Source organism: Urocampus carinirostris, chromosome 14 (assembly GCF_059441175.1).
Source record: "Urocampus carinirostris isolate Australia breed hairy pipefish chromosome 14, RoL_Ucar_1.0, whole genome shotgun sequence".
Taxonomy (NCBI): Eukaryota; Metazoa; Chordata; class Actinopteri; order Syngnathiformes; family Syngnathidae; genus Urocampus; species Urocampus carinirostris.
The window spans coordinates 11568110-11590345 of NC_142362.1; the positions used below are offsets into that span (position 1 = coordinate 11568110).

Genomic DNA, 22236 nt, shown 5'->3' on the forward strand with positions numbered 1-22236 from the left:
TTTTAAATAAAAAATAACCATGGTATGATAGTTTGTAAATTTTTGCTTGGTGTTCAGTTTTTTCTCCGGTGAATGATGTTTTTTGTACCACAAGGAGGCACTAAATATTACATGCTGTCCCTTTAAGAACACTGTTTCAAGCTTGGGTTTGTTTCATTTCAGCAGCCGATGGAATAAGGAAGATAGATCCCTGGTTCCAGGCAATGTTCCCTCTAATTTTCTACGGGTCTGAGCGTTCACACAAAGTCGGTGAGCAACGCTTGAAACAACAGTGAGCAACAGCAATCCCAAGTGTGGCAACTAAGTCATTAGTAGTAAGACGCACAACTGTATTTAATCACATTTTTTTATTGGAAGTACAATGTTGGCAACATGATTAACTTAGTATGATTGGAAATTATTGGAATGCAACACAAACGTTTTCTTTTTTTTTCTGTTTTTTTCAGTTTTTTTTTTTAATTCCTTTAAAAACATCTCATTGTGTTTATTTTTTCATAGCTCTTCCTTTTTCTTTTTGTTCCCTATTTACAATTTTTCCTGTGTTTCTTTCTTTTCTTTTTTTCTGGCTTTTCTTCTTAATTTTTCCTTCTTTTTTCTCTTCCTTTTGCTTGTTTTCACTACTTTTTCATTTTGGTATTTTTTCTTTTTTGTTCTATTCCCCCTTCCTTTAAGTCATTTTGTGCATAATTTTACATGATATTTGGTCATATAGGGATTAAAGAAGCAAAAACAACCTGAAGAGCCGTTTAGGACCCGAAAGAGCCGGTTCCTTTTATTGAGCCGAGCCGAAGAAGCCGGTTCTCGAAAAACTCTACTGACTTTACTCAACTTCGTTCTACTTGGACCTTGACTTCACAACACCGCATTTAGAACACAGCGTCAGGGGAACCCTTGTATTTTTACCTTCATCCACTGTAACTTTGACTTAATTCGCTTCTTAATTAGCAATTTTGAGCCCTGATTTTTGTGAGCTGGCTAGATTTTCTTGTGCGCGGAAAAGCTCTGGGTAGTGCGCAATTGCGCACACACGCATCTTAGAGGGAACATTGCGCTGGATAGATTTTCTTGTGCGCTGAGAATGTGCGGGCAGTGCGCAATTGCACACGCGTGCAGCATAGAGGGAACATTGGTTCCAGAGTTCTTATTGTCCCAAAATGAATCTCAATTGCGTTTAGGTGACAGGTAAGCGCAACAATTTAAACTTTCAGCGTCACCAAAAAGTCAACCAATAGCGTTTTGACAGTCGGCCAATTAACCAATCACAGCAAACGTAGGCGGAGACAAAAGCTTGGAGGTGTGTCTGGAAAAAAAAATCAAGCGTGGCTCCGCATACTGAGTACAAGTGGAGGAGAAATGGCATGAATACAGCATTTCACTGTTTGGACTGCGTGCGCCTCGGAAACTTCTTTTGCAACCCAACTCGTTTTTCTTTTCTTTTTTTTTTTGCTCGTGGAGGGGGTTTGAACCCTGCAAAAAATAAAAATAAAATAAAAACTTGAAAATCAAACCCCTGAGTGTGTAAAGCGAGCAAAGCCTGCCGTGCGACCGCACTTCCAACAAGGATAAGCTGCCTGCTGGACAATGTGAATGTCAAGGAAATAACTGGCACGTGCAACAATGAAACGGGCGGCAATTATCCTGTATTGCATCGACTTTTTCCTGACGTGCCTCCTGTTTGGATCGGGATCGTCACAATCAGGTAAGTTAAGCCTTTGGAGCGCCCGGTGCGGCACGGAGGGTTTGCCAATGACGCGCGTTCAAAACGCAGGGCACCATACTTTTACCATACTGAAATGCAACAACGACTTGATTGATGGTTTTAAAAGTTTCTGCTTTGGGTTTATTTTCCCTTTAAAGATAAAATATGTGCTCCGGGGACACGCACAGATCACACGAGACATAAATCCTGCAGGGACGAGCATACATTGATGAACTGTTGTCCATATGCAATCTTGGAAGGGCTTGATATTAAAGCGGGTTAGCGTGAAATTACACAATTTCGTTTTATTAGATCTCCTCCCCTGCAGGGGGACCATGTACACCTTACTTTGACGAGCGCTGCTGCGGCGCTCTTTTACGCACTGGTTCCTCTTCGTTTGGCGTTTTCCCCCTCCTCGCATCAAGAATGGGATTTATACTTAGGGTTTTGGATATATGGATATGACGTTTTGTAACTGCAGAGAGAAGCATTTGATCGCAGAATTATACCATCCAATGGTTAATGTTGAGTGAAGCTCCAAGTATGAGTCCACTCAGAACTGTAATGCACTATGTTACTCTCAAGGTGGCATGTATACCCACTGTTCTTGTTTTGTTTTGAATGCTCTTAGTACAAGAAGCAATCCAACCACAACGCTACCAATTGCGCAAAGCATCACTTTAGGTTGCTGAGAGTGACTTGAGTAATTAACGCAAAAACACGTAAAGCGGTGGGAATCATGTATATTTTTGCAAAGTGATGCTCCAAGTATGAGCTATGTCACAGCTGTAATGCATTTCACTCTTGAGGTGGCTTTTCCACTCCTGTTTTGTTTTTAATCGTATTAGTTAAACTATATGTCCTAACTACAGAGCTATCAATTGTTTTTTTTTGCGCAAAGCATCACCCCAGGGTGCTCAGCGTGACTTGAGTAGTTAATGCAACAACGGAACTCTTTGGAAATAATAGATTAGTGAAGCTCCAAGTCTGAGTTACAACTTTAATGCACTTTTAACCCTAGAGGAATCATTTACCAAACACTCCAGTTTTGTTTTTAATCAACTTAGAAAAACCACTACCCAACCACAAAGCTACCAATTGTGTTTTGTGCAAAGCCTCACATCAGGATGCTCAGCGTGACTTGACTCGTCAACATAATCCCAAAAATCTGTGGAAAGAATAGTTTATGAAAAGTGACGTTCCAAGTATAAGTATAGTCACAACTGTAATGCACTTCACTCTCCTGGTGGTTTTTCCCACTCTCTTTCTATTTTAAATCATTTTAGTTTAAAAAAACAAACAAACAGAAAGAGACCCAAAAACAAAACTATCAATTGTACATCATCTCAGCAAAATTTGAGTAGTTAACGAGAAAACTGAACTGTATGGAGAGAATAAATTATGCAAATAACAGAGCATGAAACTTGTTTAATTTGATTTTGTGTATATCTGCATCATGGCAGCGGTTTAAACTTCAGTAAACACTCAAAATGAGGACCGAAGACAAAAATGGATTTTGAATTTGCAAGGAGGGCGGGGAGAGAAGCCTTCATATAAGAAATTCCCCATCCTTGTTCTCAGGCCTCCCCTGAGCACCCTCTTTATTCAATCTTCACAGTGACACAGACAGATTATCCCTTAGGCGTGAGGAAATCAACCAACAGCAACATGATTGGCCGTTAGCGACAATGCGTATTAATAGTTAAAATAAGGAACTGCCATCTGATGAATGAAATCTTCTTTGCATTTGTCCAACACTAACAACAATAAAAACCTATCAGCAGTTTTTTTTTTCAAGAAACAATAACGTACAAAAACAATAAAAAAGCAGCATGTGCATGGCCACTCTTGCCCCAACACAATTACTTTTTCATGAGCTTTATTTGATGCAAGCTTGTTTTATTTGCACTACACCGGAAATGCAGGGAGGAAAAAATTCCACACCAGCTGATTTATCTCCCCTCGAATTCATCTTCCCCCCGGACGACAAACGGACGCTTTCCTCGGGTCGTGTAGTCCTTTTCTAGAAATGAAAATAGTTTGTCAAGTAAGCAGCCGAGGATGTGCAGAGTCTTTGCATTGCAGCGAGGTCTTCGTTAAAAGTGGCTGAGACGCCTGAGCAATGATTTAAATAACCAAAAATCCAAACCATATGGCCTCAGTGGAGAGGTTTTATGAATATTCATGTATTCCATATGTAGGAGAAGCAGTGTAGGCATTACTGTGTGTGCATGTGTTTGTGTGGGCTCTTTCAATTAGGAGAGTCGATGCAATGTTGGCAAACTGGATCCGCTAATTATTCCGCATCCTGGCTTTCTGCAGTTTCTTTTTGGACTGCTTTCGAAAAGGTTTTGAAATATGTTTCTGCTGACTGCGGTTCAAGCGAACATTGTTATTATCTACGGATGGGAAAATGTCACTTTTTAGTTTATTCCATAAGCACTTCAGCAGTTTGGGTTTTTTCCTGGTTGATATTTGAAACATGAAAGCCATTGATTGGATTCATACATGATTAATCAAATGATGTTGCTCAGTTTTATGTGTTTTGTGCTATGATGAGAGTTAAGAGCGAATTTCCACTGTGGCTACTGCTCTCCCTTGGTGGCCTGCACTTACAGTTGTGCTAAGCAGTGAGTCGAGAGCGTTCAGATTTTTGTCCATTTGTAAGCTGAAGAAAAAAATGAGGAGATTTTCACATGTGCAAGAGAGGATTTAAAAAGAAATAGAATAGTTAGCGTTGAGCTAACACGGTTGTAAAGACACAAACTGTGTGTCGGATTGTGGTGTGAATGGAGGAAGAAATATCTGATATGTTATGAAATACAAGGGAGTAATTCAAAAGCAATGTTTTACGAAGGTTTCTTTCATCAAAGTCATCAGGGCTGCTCCATAACAACCTTGATGACCCACTAACTAGAACTAACTAACAAAAACTAGCCCTAAACCAAACAAAACAAGGAAGAAAATAAGTTAAGAATTCATACTTTCATAATGAGTGCCATGACTGAACCTTGAACATAACATAGAACCTGACACCTGTTAGATGTCCATACCTGTTGACCTATACATGTTTGACATATCATCCACAATTTAGTGTCCACGGCACAGGTCTGAGGTCATGAGATTGAACCTTCCTATGTGGAGTTTGCATGTTCTCCCCGTGCTTGCGTGGGTTTCCTCCCACATTCCCAAAACATGCATGGCCGGTCCAAATTGTCCTTAGGTGTGAATGAGCGAGTAAATTGCCTTTTTCTGTGTGCCCTGCCACTGCCCAAAGATGGCTGGGATGTGCTCCAGCACCCCCGCAACCCTACTGAGGATAAGCGGTGCAGCTAATGGATGAATCATTTAATGTGATTTTTTTTTTGCTCTTAAACTTGCTGATCCTTTTTGAGTCAACTTGATGGTGTCACTGTCTTTTCCTTTAGACATCACCATGTTTTTTGATATCAAATAATTCGATTCGTTTGAATATTGACCCTCGGCCATATTGTCACCTTTCCTGCACAATATCGGGAACTTTAGCCATTCCGTCCTCTCCTTGGAGGATGGCCCGGCTAATATCTATATGCGATTTCATTAAGAAATGAATTACAAGTTTTTTTGCCTACTGTTCGGATTTCTCAATTCTTAACCATGCTGTGCCTTTAAAAAACAACATGATGACGCCACAGCTTTGCCATTTCTTCATTGCTTATAACGGACCTTATATTTATTTTGCTTTCATTGTGAACATTTCAAAAACAAATATATGAAATTGATGTAAATCTTTATAAACAAATATAAAAATAAATATAACATGTGAATATCTGCATGTTTATATGTTCTTCGATAGTAGTCCATGAATGGCCCCTTGGCCAGATTTTTAACTGAATGTGGCCTGTGACTCTAAACGTTTACACACCCTGCAGTAGCCAACCCTGCCTATCTATGTATAAACAATATAGTATTTCTTGCAGGAATTGACTTAATTACCGTGATTATATTTAAGAATGTATTTTCCATCTAATATCAATCTTCAATTTAGCACTTTCTTCCTATATATTTTTCTCCCGGCTTCGCACTGGAGGATATTTTTCCCTTCCTTGGTTTTGTGTAGTTGATGTCTTCATCAACATTTAGACTGTCCGCTGGCAGGAAAAATGATTGGATCATATTTTACGTGACCTTTAGAAGATCTATAAGCTCATTTATCAGGACGCAGTTATACAGGCAAAACACAAGTCGCTACGTCAGGCCATGTATCATCATTATTGTCAGCTGTTGGACGCTCCACCCCGCCAAGGATTTCATAACGTCTCGTCGGAAGACGCCTGGAAATCGACAATATGCAGCTCATCAAACGGACAAGGTGGATGATTCTCTTCCCTCTTTGTTTCCTCACTCCATTTTAGATTTCCTTTGCACCTTTTCCAAGCTGAGGCAGGATTCTGCGGCTCATTTGTTTGTATAAAAAGAAAGAGACACCAAAATAACTGGTGCGCTGCGCGACCAGCCTCAAAGTTCAATTCGCGTATCGACCAAACCATCATTAGCGGAGGAGTCTGTGTGGACGGTGGTACAGGAGCAGACGCTTGCTGGAGATCACAGACAATTTGCTGAGCGACTTAAAAAAGATCGGATGCTCAAAGTTTCAATTGGGAAGGATCGATCCATTCTCTTTTAATTAGGCTGGCAAATGTGTGTTTAGGGACTCTTTTCTACCAAAGGGAAACATTTGTTCTTTTGGGGGAAACTTCTATAACTATTATTATTATTGCTGTTACTGTGATTGCTATTATTATTCTTTTATAAGAAGCATTACAGTAGTGTATTAAGTCAGGTCATGTTGTCTCAAATGGCTTTACAGACTGCAGACTATTACACCACCCCCTGATCTAAAACCTACATGGGGACAAAGACAAACTCAAAAACCTCAGCATGAGGAAATTGAAGAAATCTTGAGAAGGGCCCGCACATGAGATAATCCCCCAGCCAGGATGACCAGACTGCAATGGATGTTGCATGGGCACGAATAGATGATACGTGTGTCAAGTCAAGTCATGTTTATTTGAGACAAGGAGTCTTAAATGGCTGCACAGACCACAGATTCTTGCAAACCACTGACAATTATTACACCATCCCCTGATCTAAAACCTACATGAGGGCAAGGAAAAACTTAAAAACCTCAATGGATGTTGCCTATAACAAATAATACACCGATATTGTCAAAACATACATCATTAACAGGACATATAGGTAATAACAGAATGTCCGATTAACAGCTTCCTGTTTCAAAAATTTGATTGATGCAGGAGGTTCTAGATCAGGAGTCTCCAATGTGGTGAACACAAGACCAAGGTGCCCCCTAAAGTCAGCTGTGTTGCCCAAAGACCTGATCTGAAAATACCTCACCAGTGCTTGGTCATTGTGATTTTCTAGTAGAGTGATTTTTGGGTGGTTAGCTGAGGTTTTTTTTTAACTCTACTTCCAATAATTAACCTGGTAATAACATAGTAACAACAAAGTAATAACATTAGAATTGTTATTTTAGAAATGCATATAACTGGGTATCCTTTTGGGTTAATTAGTAACAAAAAGTAGCTTTTAGCTTGAAAATGGTCGTAGACACCCGTACTGCAGACCAGTGTGTCAGATGCACAGTCATAATATGGACGATTGGTAAGGTAGTCTAAAAGCCAGTCTGCGAGGTGAGGGTCCACCCCTGTGTTCTCCAACTCGTCCCCCAAAAGTGCCGGCTATATAGTGTTGAAAGCACTGGAGAAGTCGAAAAACTGGACTCTTGACAGTCTTTTATATTAAATTTGAAAACCTTTACCAATTGTCTAATGTTTGCTATTCACTAACTGGATTTGATTGTTTCTCCCGCACAATGAGAGAAACTTACTGGTCGCCATTTTCTTCCTGAAGGGTGTGGGGCGATTTCAATCACTCCAATCTGAAAACAATAATTTTTCAAAGGTTCCAGCACCCCCGCGACCCTACTGAGAAAATGGATGGATGGATGGATGGATGGATATATCGTGTAAATAGATATAGATTATTATTTTTTTATTATTTTATGTTTAAATTTTTACAGTTTGGAATTTTTTTTTTCTCATTTTACTGTATTTTTTTTCATACAAAATAACAGGAGTAATTAAAACGTCAAAAATAAAATACATATTTTGAAATATTGTTACTCCTGTAAACAATTGAATATATATTCTACATATATCTAAATTGTATGTCTTTTTCTAAAAGGGAGATTTATTGAGAGTCTTGATGGCTTTTCGTCCGTCCGTTCTGCTCTGTTTTTTGTATTTGTTTGTTTATTCATTTATTTGCCTACTTTGCAGACTTCCCCGGGCTTAAAGATTCTTTTACTTTAAAAGACAGCTTGATGAAGTCATTCAATGTTGCAAACCACGTTTTCAATTTGGAATCCTTTACTAGTTGTCAAATGTTTGCTATCCAAAAACTAGAATGGTTCGACTCCCCTGTACAATAGGAGAGACTTATCAGTCGCCATTTTCTTCCTGGAGGGCGGCGCTGTCAGCTACTCCATCCTTTGACAGGCACATTTTTGAAGGTTTGGTATTCTGGTGAAAAAACAAAATGAAAAAAAAAAACAGCCTGTGCATCCTCTGCTGTCAATGTTTGTCTGTGTCGAACTTAGTGATGGATGACTGACGCTCTGAGCTTCCTTCTCCACCGCAGACTGTTCCACATTTTATTTCCTAATCCATCTTCCTCGTACTTAACCCATTCAGTGCCATAACCTATAAATGTGTTTTCTGAAGCATTGTCACTGAGTACCAGAACGTAAAAATATTTGGAATATATATATATCTCATCTCATCTCATTAGCCGTACCGCTTATCCTCATTAGGGTCGCGGGGGGCTGGAGCCCATCCCAGCCATCTTCGGGCAGTGGGCAGGGGACACCCTGAACTGGTTGCCAGCCAATCGCAGGGCACACGGGGACAGACAACTCATTCGCTCATTCACACCTAGGGACAATTTGGACCGGCCAATTCACCTGAAATGCATGTTTTTGGAATGTGGGAGGAAACCGGAGTGCCCGGAGGAAACCCACGCAAGCACGGGGAGAACATACAAACTCCGCACAGGAAGTCCGGAGCTGGATTTGAACCCACGACAGGTTCCCATGACATGAACTGTGCCGCACAAGCGCTAACCACTGTGCCGCCGTGCTGCCCTTATATATATATATATATATATATATATATATATATAATATTATATTATATTATAAAAGCTTTAGTGCTGCTAATCAGTAATGACAATAAAGGTATATTCTATTCTATTCTATTTCTTCAGTATGATACATCACTATTAGATGGTAGGAGTACCTTTGATCAGAAAGTTTTATTTCAAAAATAACGTTTGATTTAAAATAGGATCTTTTGGAATAATTTCAACAATAACTGACTTATTTTGATGTGTCCTATGTTTATACAGCAGCAGAATAATTTTTCGTAGGCTTTCAAAAATGAGTCAAAATGTTAAAAATGTCTAGCAACGGAATTTCCCATTCGAGCATTTGGCATTGAATGAGTTAATTTGATACAAATGACCACACAAATTACCACTTTTTCAATTATTTTTTAACTCATTCTGTCCTGTCAATTTTCCGTATTTCGGCGAGGACTTTTGTTGTACTTTCCTTTGTTATTTTTTCCATTGCCAGAGTTAATAACGGTGGCAGACTTATGAAAGGATGATAATAGGCTGACAAGTTGTCATGAAAGACAAGTCCCACCTTCAGACGAGCTTTTCATTCAATTGCGACGTGTGGGTTGCTTTAGAAGGCAGATTCTTCTCAAATCTCTTCCGCTCCTTTCCTCTTTTAGTAATCCGCTTCTAAAATATTCATAGCTAATCTGCATTTACAATGTAATTGCAGGCGGCCTTTGAGTGATATGGGATAAAGTAGGCCGAACACACGCATCTTTCAGAAATCTTGATTTGGTAATTTGCGTGTTGAATACATATGAGACGATCTTTGTAAATGGGATGCGGCCTAGACAATATTTTAAAAGGCGGTGCTAAGAATACCTCTTTAGACCACAGAGTGACGTTTGCAATACAAGGTTTGTATGGGCGCTTGAAATCTGTGAAAGCGCTTGAATTTCAATGTTGTGTTTTTTCAAGGACTGAAAAGTCAGTGAGTTTTGGGCGAAATACTCGTAAATGCTTGAAATTGTCGCCATTTTTCTCATGGCATTAGTTTGTATGCCCAATGATGCGTCATTGCCCCATACTGGTCGCACAGAGGACAGGTTCTGCCTGGTGCGGCCATCTCTCTCAAGGCCAACAAATGTTTCCAACCGGTCTCGAACCAGGGACCTTTCGCGTGTTAAGCGAATGTGCTAACCACTGCACTATATATATATATATATATATATATATATATATATATATATATATATATGTATATTTAGATATATATATGTATATTTAGATATGTATATATATGTATATATATATGTATATATATATATATTTTTATATGTTTTTATATGTATATATATTTATATGTATATATATTTATATGTATATATATTTATATGTGTATATATATATATATATATATATATATATATATATATGATGTATATGAATATATTAATAAAATGTGAATTTCCCTGCAAGGATGAATAAAGTATCTATCTATCTATATACCGGAGCCATATCCCCCTAGTGGAAGCTGGCTGGAGTCAAGAAAACATTCCTGACTCTTTCTGGGGGATTGATACAGAGGAGGGGATTCCCAGCCCCCTCGCTCAACAAATGATGTGTTGGGAAGTATATGCTAATAAAAGACAAAAGAAAACTAAATATGAATATAATTGCTAAATTTTGCGCAGGCTTGGGGAGTAACGGAATACATGGAACGGCAAAAATGATGTTGGCAAGCTGTTTGGATTTATTTTCATTTGGTTTCTGTCGCATTTTATGTTAGTTTTGTCGGAGATCAAAGAGATCAAAGCCAGGAGAGAAAGCTTACCATGTGTTGTGAGTCATCATTTTATTCATATTTAGTTTATTTTGTCTTTTATTAGCATATTTGGTATTGGAGTAATCCAAAAGTAATGATGAATTAATATCAAATTATAACGTTTCAAAATCAATACCTTCCTCGTTAAATATAGTTATAGACCTTACAGGGTTAAATTATTGGGATGACTCATCACAAACCGATAAACTGATAGTCCAGTATATGCGTCACACACAATGAGAGAATATGAAAACGAAGGCAAATGGTCGACAACAATGATGAATTCGACCCTTGAAAACCAAAATAATTGAGGTTTTTCAGCTAAGGAGAGAACATTATGTGCAATCTCTTTTTGTCATTATACAAGAGTAGAAGTAATAGGCCAGCGAGCGAGATGTCATGAATCAACCTTGACTTAGCATGGAGACTCTTGCTACGCTTCTTTTCTTTCTCCTGTTGAGAGTAATTACAGGATGTTTAAGTTGTATTTGCAAAAGGCATTGCAGAATTGCGGTTTGGTGAGGTCGTCGCTTGTGTAGGTTTTTGTGTGTGCTTTTTGCTTATTATAAGTATGAGCTTATTTTCACCTCCAACTCCTGTTTTTTTTCTGTTAACGGCTAGTTTTGTTCTTTTGGGGATGCGAAAGTAAGTACCGCAGATTGGTCGAAAAGAGCGTAATTGGCTTAAAGATGATGAAGAACCTGGTTTTCCTTGGAGGAAATAAGAAGAGGAAAACTGTTGCACATTTTCCACATTAACAAGGAGATAAGAAATAATGTGTGTATTATTTGTTTATTTTTCTAGCCTCATTATAATAATACACATAGCACTGCTGTGATCAATTACAACTAGCTACCTACCTACCTACTTATTAACCTACTCTTATGTAGACCGTCCGTGTCCAGATGCATTTTCACATCAATTCTGGGATTCTGACTGAGTAATCAAGAGCTAAAATGAGCAGAACAGTTGAGTACTTTTATTACAAAGTTAGGCAATAAAAAGAAAGAAATTATTTTGGACTTGGGATCAGCACAAAGTCCTCCCTAAAACAAGCGAGCATCGAGAAATGGCTGCCTAATGTTTTTATAGGAAAAGGAGGTGGACAGAAGAGAATAAACTTCACTGAAACATAAAACTGCACTTCCAGCCTAAGGAGCCAGATTGATTTTGATAAGATTTGGTCGGACTCATTAGAACACCACTTAAAACATTGCTCTGAGAGTACTGAATGAAAGGATACATTGAAACAAATGTTCACAAATATGTGAATAAATAAAAAATGCATTCATAACAGCTAAATTAATAATGTGTCTATCAAAGTAATGATATGATGATTAAATAACAAACCAATATAACTGGAAAATTCTAGCAATCATGATAACATATTTAAAGACACATTTTATTATCAAAAACTACCTAGCTACCTATCATATTTATTTGACTCCTTGATATATCCATTTATTGGGTTGTTATTCATCTCTGCATTGTTTCAAATAGTATTTATTGTTTACAGCTAGTCAAATCAAGTCTATACATTTATATGTATAGCCCTTTATCACAAGATGTCTCAAAGGACTTCACAGGATTACAATTACACCATCCCCTGATCTTAAACCAACATGCGGGCAAGGAACAACTCAAAACCTCAGCACAAGTAAATAAGAAACCTTGAGGAGTGGCCTCACAAGTGGCAATGCCCCTTCCTTCCAGGATGACCAGGGTTCGATAGATTTAGCTGGGAGGAGGCCTTACATTTTATCAGAACTTGCCACAACTGGTCTAGACAAAGGGTTGGTGTGAAGTAGGGGTTTTCCTACTAACTCTCTTACCATAAGAGTAATTGTCAGCCCATTTTGGCTGCCGTTTTTGAATCAAATAGCTTTTTCTGTACCTTTGTGCCTGGAATATTCTGCAACAAAAACCTCAACCATCTGTCTGTCAAACTATCCATCCAACGTAAACGCTTTTTGTAGTTTTTTCATACCACAGCATCGAATATTGTAAAATATGCCTTGGAAAGGCGGGCTCTGGCCCATTGAGTGGCATGTAAGTCGGCAAATGAGTGTGTTTCTGTAGTCTGACCAACCAATGAAAATAAAATGAAATGATCTGCATTTATATAGCGCTTTTCAAGTCAATGACTTCCCAAAGCGCTTTACAATGTGCTCCACATTTCCCAATAGCGGCCTTGCAGCCATGTAAGGCGCTAACCTGCTTATTGGGGGTGTCAGGGGTTCAGTGTCTTACCCAAGGACACTTCGACATGTAACACGGACGAGCCGGGATTCGAACTGGGATCCCTACCTCCTGAGCTACTGCCGCCCCTGCTACTGCTGTTTTTTAATCTGGGCTGACAAAACATGTACAGATTTGTAAAGAAATCCTACTTTTTTGTCACTGCTATTTTAACTTGTTGATGTTTTTCAAAAAAGATAGATAGATAGATACTTTATTCATCCCCGTAGGGAAATTCACACTTCCAGCAGTATCCTTTTGTTGTTTAACCACAGACTTATTATATTATCATCAGGGTTGGGTTACTTTAACTTGAGTGGATGACGTCACGCGCTAGACCAAAAGTTCGACGTCCCTGCTGCAGATGGAAATCTTTGTGCCCAGGGTTACACCACCTCATGTTCACGTAGATAGCGAGTCCACCTCCCCTCCGCTTCCTGCAGGCTTTTGTGTCTTTGTCTGTCCTAACAGCACTGAAGCCGGGTAGCTCCTGGTAGCTCCACGTTAGTGTCCGGGATGCTAGACGTTAGCCACGTTTCCGTAAAACACAGCAAACTGCACTCCCTGTACGAGTTGATGTTTTTCACCAGCACAGCCCGTTCGTCGGTCTTATTTGGTAGATATTTCATATTTACAATGATTACGGACAGTACTGAAGGCTTAGAACGCCGCTAGCCGCTTAGCCTTAGCTCCGACTCTGCATCCACGATAGGGCCCCCTCATCACGGCGGCACGAGAATTCTTCAGGGCAAGGAGTTGATTCCTCGAATAAACGCATTTTTGTGCTTTAAAACCTGTAGCGATAGGATAGAAAGTAATCCAAAGTGTAGTTGTCAAACGGGACAAAAACCACAGAAAATAGAAGCAGACACTTAAAACAATAAATCACAAAAAGAGCGAAATAACACGGAGCTGCCGGAAAGGCTGCCGGAAAGGCTGCTGCTCGTGGCGGCACCTATTATGTTTTTCCAAAAGCTTTTTTTCACTTTTTACAAATACCTGGATTTAATATCTTGCTGATGAAAAAATGTGAGGATGATAGCTGATGAATTCTTTGAATACTGTGCCCACTGTAGGTGACAAATTACGTACTATATGTATTATTTTTTGGTGTTATCTTCTGTTTGTAATAGACCTCTTTAGAGAAAAGCAAAACGTCTTTTATACCACACCCTTCATGTCGTGTTTTTCATCTCCCTTTTGACTTTTGGAGCTTGCCTGAAAAGCCCCGGATCAGAAGCAGATGCTGAGGCAAATTGGCCCCCCACCTTTAGAAGCCCGACGACCCCCCAATGTCGTGCTGACGCGTGCAGTAGCTCTCAACCATTTAAGAACACTCAGAGACAAAGGTTTATTCTAGTATTACCACACTAAAACACTTTCGATGTGTAGGGTTTGTAATAATAGCTCATTATTGCAGTCTATTAAAAAATATCTTTGGGTATTTTAAAATTACTGTATCCCCCTGCCTTTCAAGATCGATTTTAAAGTGCTTGTTTTTATTTTCATATGTCTCAATCATCTGTGGCCGTTCTTTCTATCTTATAAGCTTTGAATAAATCAGTCCTCGTGATCTCTGAGGTCCTCTGGCAGTGGTTTGTTGAATGTTCCTTGGGTAAGGACGAAAACCTATGATGAATCAGCATTCAGCCAAAGTGGTCCTCACATATGGACGTAAGGTCTCCAAGAACCCTTGATATTTTAGGCTCAAGACCCACATATTCGTATGGTTTTAAATTATCACTTTTATTCAGTTTGACTTGTCTAACTTCTAACCTTTTTTGTAAGATACTTTACTTTTTATATCACAATTTTTATTTTTACTTTTATAATTGTAGAGTTTCATTATCTGGGGTAGGATGGTAGTGTGTGGTCCAATGGCTGAAAATCCTAAGGCCATCTGCTGCCATCCCTATTAGTATGGATAAGCCTCTGTCAGGTTCTTTTCCTCACATGGTTAGTCTGTGCCTTGCCATAATCATATTTAATTTCTCATCTCATCTCATCTCATTAGCCGTACCGCTTATCCTCATTAGGGTCGCGGGGGGCTGGAGCCCATCCCAGCTATCTCCGGGCAGTGGGCAGGGGACACCCTGAACTGGTTGCCAGCCAATCGCAGGGCACACAGGGACAGACAACTCACTCGCTCATTCACACCTAGGGACAATTTGGACCGGCCAATTAACCTGAAATGGATGTTTTTGGAATGTGGGAGGAAACCGGAGTGCCCAGAGGAAACCCACGTAAGCACGGGGAGAACATACAAACTCCGCACAGGAAGTCTGGAGCTGGATTTGAACCCACGACAGGTTCCCATGACATGAACTGTGCCGCACAAGCGCTAACCACTGCACCGCTGTGCTGCCCCATATTTAATTTCTATTATTGTTTATTTGTTTTTATTGTATCTTAAACATTGTGTCTGTGTACTTGGTGTTTCGGGTTGTTGTGTGATAACAATTGAGGGGATTTTATTGTCTTATTGTACACCCAACGTTTTTATACAGCACTTTGAGTGGCAATTTATTGCCTTAAATAATAAAATAAAATAATAATAATAATAATACAAACAAAATTTCTAAAATCGACAGAATACATATCCAGAGTAAATTTGTATAAATAACCCAAAACCCATAAGTGAACACCTGTAAACATGAAAAGTGCAGACCTCATACCAAAGAATCTTTAAGGTGGTGTGCGGCATTTGAAAAGTTTGTTACTCTGCCGCCTTCTCCTGGCTTTAAGTGATGATTGCAGCTTTAGGCAGCCTGTTCATGATTTGCATGCAAGTCCATTTATTTATTTTTTTCATCTTTTTTGGGGTTTGGGTTGCCATTTGAGGGCGGCATGGCAGCTTTGTGGTTTGCGCACAGCCCCACGGTGCGGAGGTTCAGGGTTCAAGTCCAGTGACCGCAGCCTTCCGTGTGGAGTTTGCATGTTCTCCCCGTACTTGCGTGGGTGTCCTCCAGGTACTCCGGTTTTGTCCCGCATTTGGAAAAACATGCATGTCAGGTTAATTCTCCGGTTCAAATTGTCCCTAGGTGTAAATGAGCGAGTAAATCCGTCTCCGTGTGCCCTGCGACTGGCTGGCAACCAGTTCAGGGTGTCTCCTGCCCACTGCCTGATAGGGGCTGGGATGGGCTCCAGAACCCCCACGACCCTACTAAGGAGAAGTGGTGCAGATAATGGATGGATGGGTTGGCGTTTGAACTTTACTAAAAGCAGGGCTTTTTTATTTAAACCATATTTATGCTCCACTGACAAATATAAATTAAAAAAAAAACCTGCAGAGACGATCATAATATGTCTCTATACCACTCCCCCAGCCCCGTTTCGTCGGACTTGATTTCTTCTGCCCCGAACAGCTCTGATAAAAACTAAGATAAAAGCAGATAGGTGCAATGGAAAATAAAGCACAAGGGTTCATTGGACTCTGTCAGGGTTTGTTAACAAATTTATAGAAGATTTTTAACTTTACACTCTTTTAGGAGACCTCAGTAACATAAATCTACTGTATTTAGTGCCTCCTCGTGGGAAACACCTTTATTCATTAAAGAAAAACAATATTGATTTAAATAACAATAGAAAATACATATTATATCATAACCAAGTGCTATTTTAGAAAAAATAAAAACTTGTCGGTCAAGAATTAAGCATTTGTTTTACATAATGTGAAACTTGATGGAAGGAGCTGACATAATTGCCCGACATCTTGCCAGTCAAGGTACCCCAACAACCAAAACGCTTCTGAAAGGCTAGGAAAATAAATGAGAGGAATCACGGGGCAATTTTGATCTTTGTATTCTTCTTTGTTCTTTTTAACACTAGTTTCTGGTTGCACATACAATACAGCGGCATCTAGTGGTCATATATAACACAACGCTGCTTTAAATTACTACTCCAATATATCCCCTGATTAAGGAGAAGTGATTTTCTTGCTTGGCAGTAATAGTGTGGCTGTCAGTGGTGCAGTCACCTTGGACTGAGTAGAAATAGCACAGCTCTCTTCTCCTGGATGTGAAGGTTCATAAAGCACAGGATGAGAGGAGCAGGGAAGGCAATTGACCTTGGTTCTTTTTGGCTGTGGAGTGGGCAAAGTCCCTCGACGGCCACCCGGTGCTCCCGCAGCGAGGGGAATAATGCTGGGAGCGATGGCTATTACCACTACTGAGGAAATATTCACCGTATTGCAAAATTTCTTTTCGGGTTAAACCCTTTTTTTACTGCGCTATTCCAAGTTAAGCATTGATATTTCCGTTGCATGTGATGTGTTATGTAGAATTGCGTTATTGTCATCCTTTTTTCTTTATAATTGTCAGTCATATTCAAAAGAGATGTTTGGTAAAATAAACAATTTAAACATGTATTTAAAAAAAGTGATTAATTTTAAATAAGACTGTCTCAACGTGTGCATTCTCGATTAAAAAACAGCTATTCATAATTTTCCCTGCCACATTTAATTATCAGCACCGGCTTTGAATGAATCCAATTACCGGTAAAATCTTCAATTCCTTACCTCGGTTTTGCAAGATTTCTAATTTCAGATTTTTAACCTTGGTTTAGTCTTCGATTCCAGCACCATTAATTATATTAGCGGGTTGATTCGAACATGTGTATTAAATTAGTAATAAAGTAACTAAAAACAAGTTAGCAGCCCTTTTTGGCATCTATCCATGAACACTATGCTTCTAATACTTCAGATGAAGGCTTCTTGGCTTATTTTTCTTATATTTAATAAAACAATAAATCGCTTATTTTATATTTTTGCTTCTTGAATACAGGAGGCAAAAATGCAATAATTTAAAACTATTTATCAAAAAACATTATTCAAAATTAAAAAGTATCTATACAATATAACTATTAATTTCTAATTGGATGTCATTATTTTCATATATGTATTCGTTATTATTATATAATATTTATAAAACAAACATTTAGGATAATCAAACATTTTACGTACTTTTATTGAAAGCAGGAGACATTCTTAAATGGAACATTGTGGAAAAGGGACGTTTTGAAAATAGGATAGTAATAATAACAATTATAATAATAGTAATCAAATAGAAAAAGAATGAACATAAAAATAAGATATTTTTACAACAAAATCATTACGATGAAACACATACATACATACATTTTATTTTTTATTTTACTTTAACGAGTCTATTTTATTTATTGATTTTTGTCATTCATGGGCATACACAGGAACGGCCCAAGCCTTCATGAGGCCCTAGGAAAAATTATTTTTGGGGCCCCGTATTACTTGATAATTTCTATACTTACTAGAACTCATTCCATGTTCTACTCCAGGGTTGGACAAATATCTGTACTATAGCTGTTGTTTCATGTTGTATTTTCATATATATATATATATATATATATATATATATATATATATATATATATATATATATATATATTTGTTGTGATTCTATAGTATTTCTGTCGAATTTTTGTAGTACAGTGTTACTGTAATGTTACTTTTGTAGGAAATTTTGTGATGTTTCGATAGGATCATTTTCGTAGTATTGCTATAGGTGTAATTTGCAGTATTTCTGTTTTAAACTTCTTGTGGTTGTATTTTTCTAGTAATATCTCTCTCATAGTTATTAGTATTTATTATTAGTATCTAATAGTATTATGTATTGGTATTTTTTTAGTATTTCAGTAGAAGTATAATTGATGTATTTCCAAAGTAGTTTTTCAGTAGTGTCTTTGTAGAATATTTGTAGTATTTTCATAGTAGTATTTTTCGAAAAAATAATTATGTAGTAGTATTTTGTAATATAGTATTACTAAAGTCGTATCTTTGAGGTAATTCTACACAATTTTTTTATTTTCAGAATGAAAGCAAAATAACATATGAGGTCCTTGTTTTAAGCACTGTATTGGATATTTAGTTTTGTAGCTATTGTGTAGTATTTTTGTTGTATTTCTGTAGAAGTATTTTTGAGTGTGAGACACACAAAGTGACAAAGGGGACAATCATTCTTGGGGGCCCCCTAGTGGTTGCAGGGCCTTAAGCAGCCGCTCAGCTCGCTTTTGCCTTGGGCGTCCATACACGACCAAGTCAATAAGTATTTTTTTTTTTTATCCAATTTTTCATTTTTTTCTGCTTATTTTGTGCTTCCACTTAATTAAGTCTGTGGTTAAAGTTTAAAATTAATTGAATTGAATGGCATGGGTTGGCAAACCGAATTGTTAAAAGAGCCATATTGGACGAAAAAAAAAATCAATGAAACAAATGTTCCTGGACCCGATGAGACAAAATTAAAAGCCTTACATGAGCCTTATAGTGAATGCAACACATGCAGTATGTATCTATATAAACTATATTAGCCTATAATCAAAATGACTAAGTGAGATGCAGTGAATCCTGTTGACAATGATGCACAATGTGACTACTCAGTTGTAGGATACCACATTAAGTTAAAATTTCATTACATTATTAATTAATTACAATAATTGTCATTGATTGATAACAAAGAAATGCAATCAAAAAAATGCAAGAAAACAATAAGAGTGCAATAAAATGCAGCATGCAATTATAAAAATTAATTAGCAGCCTTTCACATTAATTACAGTTTAAATTGGAATTCTGTGCAGTTATTATTTTTCTCTCTTTACCTTTGCGGTCTATGGCAGTTCGTCTAAAACAACCACCTATTAGGCTTCTGACTCGGCCTCTCTGAGAGGGACGGTGTTTGGGCTTGCACAGGTCTTCTAACACGGGACAAGCAGAGAACAGCCCCAGAGTTTGGCAATGCAGAGAAGTTCTCTAAATTGGAATTCAAGCCTGAAAGCTACGACTTTAAGTTGAGGCATCAACATACAGTAATCCCTCGGTTATCGCGGTTAATGGGGACCGAGACCACCAGCGAAAACTGAAAATCGGCGAAGTAGCGGCGCCCCTTCAAAAATGCTTAAAAAAACGTATACAGGTATACAGTTTACCCCCCTGCCATTAAACCGAAACGATCGCTGGCATGATGGCAAGGAGTTATTGGGTGACTCATCCAGAACTCTTCACACTGGAACTGAATGTACCAAAATATGACCCACAAGATTAGCCATGTCGTACATAAACAATTTACACGGAATGGGACTGCGGCAAAACCACTACGAACCATTCAGTACAATTGTATTAACCGCTCTCAACCACATGCAGCCATTGCAGTTTTTTTCGCTTGTTAACACTACCGGTTACATATTGAAAATGAAAACAGTGAAAATGTGATATTTGATGAGTGTTTGTGAAGCGTTTTGGGAAACAACAGTTAAAAAAATGGTCCGTGTTCATTTTAATGAAAGTGAAAGAGCTACCTTCTGACAATAACAACATACTTTAGCTAGCGGCATCGAACGGCTTTTACAACAAATACACGAAACCACACACAACTACCCGTGTTTAGGTAGTACAAACAACCGCTCGCTTTTGGTATAAAAAAGTCAAATTTGAGATGAAATATGACGGAAGAGAATATACCTACATCGCGTCGCCGATTTCCTTCTCGATAAACTGAGCGCCACATAAGTGAGGTGGGAGGAGTTGAAGAACGGGGGTGGGGGGGTGGGGGTGAGCGAAGCGGTAACTCACCATGACTAAGCATTGTGTCAGGGCCTCCCCCTCCCCTTCACAATAAGAGTGTCCACACCGTGTCCTCAGTTGACATAAGCTCGCGCTTGCTCAAGTCAATAAATGCTTTTATTGAGAAGGTAAGGTATATTTTTTTAGACCCGCGAAGCTCTGAACCCGCAAAAGTGGAACCGCGAACTAGCGAGGTTCCACTGTATATCCCAGGTTTTTACAACAATACCAGTGAGACAGCAGCGGTCAAACCTGTTACTTCCCACTCGCGAACTCTGACCAGCTGACCTTCCCTCCTGTCTTATAGTTATAGTAACACCCCTAGTTTAAATGTAATATTTATTCTGCACATTGTTACAGCATTGGAAAATGTTAAGTGGTTGTATTGTTATTGGATTGCATTTCTAGCGTTCCAACCAGTCACTGAAGACCTCCCAAAGTGCTCTACAATGAACTTCACACTTACCCAACTCATCATATATTCAAATGGCAAATTCCACTTTCAGTTATGAATTTATCCGACTTGGTGCATTCCGGCACCAAAGTCAAACGTGTTTTCAACCCCCTTGCGTTGGACTATTTACCTGAGACAGGGGTGCTTTATCTTCGCCAGTCACCAATGCGTGAGTAAATAGATGGAAGGCGGAGGAAAGGATGGAGTGTGTATGTGTATGGGTTGGGGGGGGTACTCTACATCACGCTGCTTTCAGCCGCCTGCCTTTGTTCCGAAACCTACCTCCCGCAGAGAGACATTATCCCCCGACGGCAAGGTGAATGGGTTGCTGATGTCAGATTATTTGTTGTGTTCTGCAAGAGACGGGATTGGGTACGAGAGCGAGAAATTCCCCAGGTTTCAGGTGGGGAAGGGCACCCGGTACCAGGATGGAAAACGGGTCTTGGGAGTCTTGGTTAAAGTGTGGGCTATCACAGGAGCTGTATGGACAATTAATCAGTAGCGGCCCGGAGGGGGAAACGGAGGCTCTGACAGGGACACTTCATTTTGCGCCGGACACACATATTCGCACACTCACCTACTTGCCGGCGGGCTCACCCACCGCTTCTACTCTCCACTCATTTTTTAACGTTTCTTTTCTCAAGACGCCCCGCCCCCTCCGACTCCATTCCCCTTTCCCGTTCCTACTTCCCTCTACTTCCTCTCGCTTTGTCTTTATTTGAATCGGTTGAGAGTAACCTTGTGAAACCTGACAGCTGGGTCCAAACTCTGCAGGAGTTGATGTTTCTCGTGGCCTTAGATGAAGAACAGTTTGTTTGCAGGGATAAAAAAGGAAAGGAAACAACAGTGAACTTGGTGTTGGGAGTAACACATTACGCAGGAATTTTCTTGGAACTAGGGCTGCAACAATGAATCGATTAAACTGATTAAAATCTATTATCAAACGCGTGCCCTACGACTATATGGCAACCCGTCTTGGGTGTCCCCTGCCCACAGCCGGAAGATGGCTAAAACAGACCCCAGCACTCCCACGACCCTACTGCAGATAAGCAGTGCAGATAATGGATGGATGGATTGATGGATGAGAGTAAATTTGTAAAACCTGACACTTGGGTCCAAACTCTCCAGGAGTTGATGTTTCTTGTGGCCTTAGATGAAGAACAGTTTGCTTGCAGGGATAAGAAAAGGAAAGGAAACAACAGGGACTTGGTGGTGGAAGTAATAAATTACACAGGGATTTTCTTGGAACTAAG

At 39.1% G+C, this 22236-nt stretch overlaps 1 protein-coding gene across 1 annotated transcript in view; it reads left to right on the plus strand.

Annotated features, from left to right (window-relative positions):
* The first annotated feature begins 1512 nt into the window (after nucleotides 1-1512).
* erbb4b (erb-b2 receptor tyrosine kinase 4b) overlaps nucleotides 1513-22236 on the plus strand; it is a 434153-nt gene continuing 413429 nt past the window's right edge. Inside the window, exon 1 of the mRNA XM_088353033.1 lies at nucleotides 1513-1699. Coding sequence (XP_088209159.1) covers nucleotides 1618-1699 — 82 coding nt within the window. The 5' untranslated portion in view covers nucleotides 1513-1617. The remainder of the gene's footprint in view (nucleotides 1700-22236) is intronic.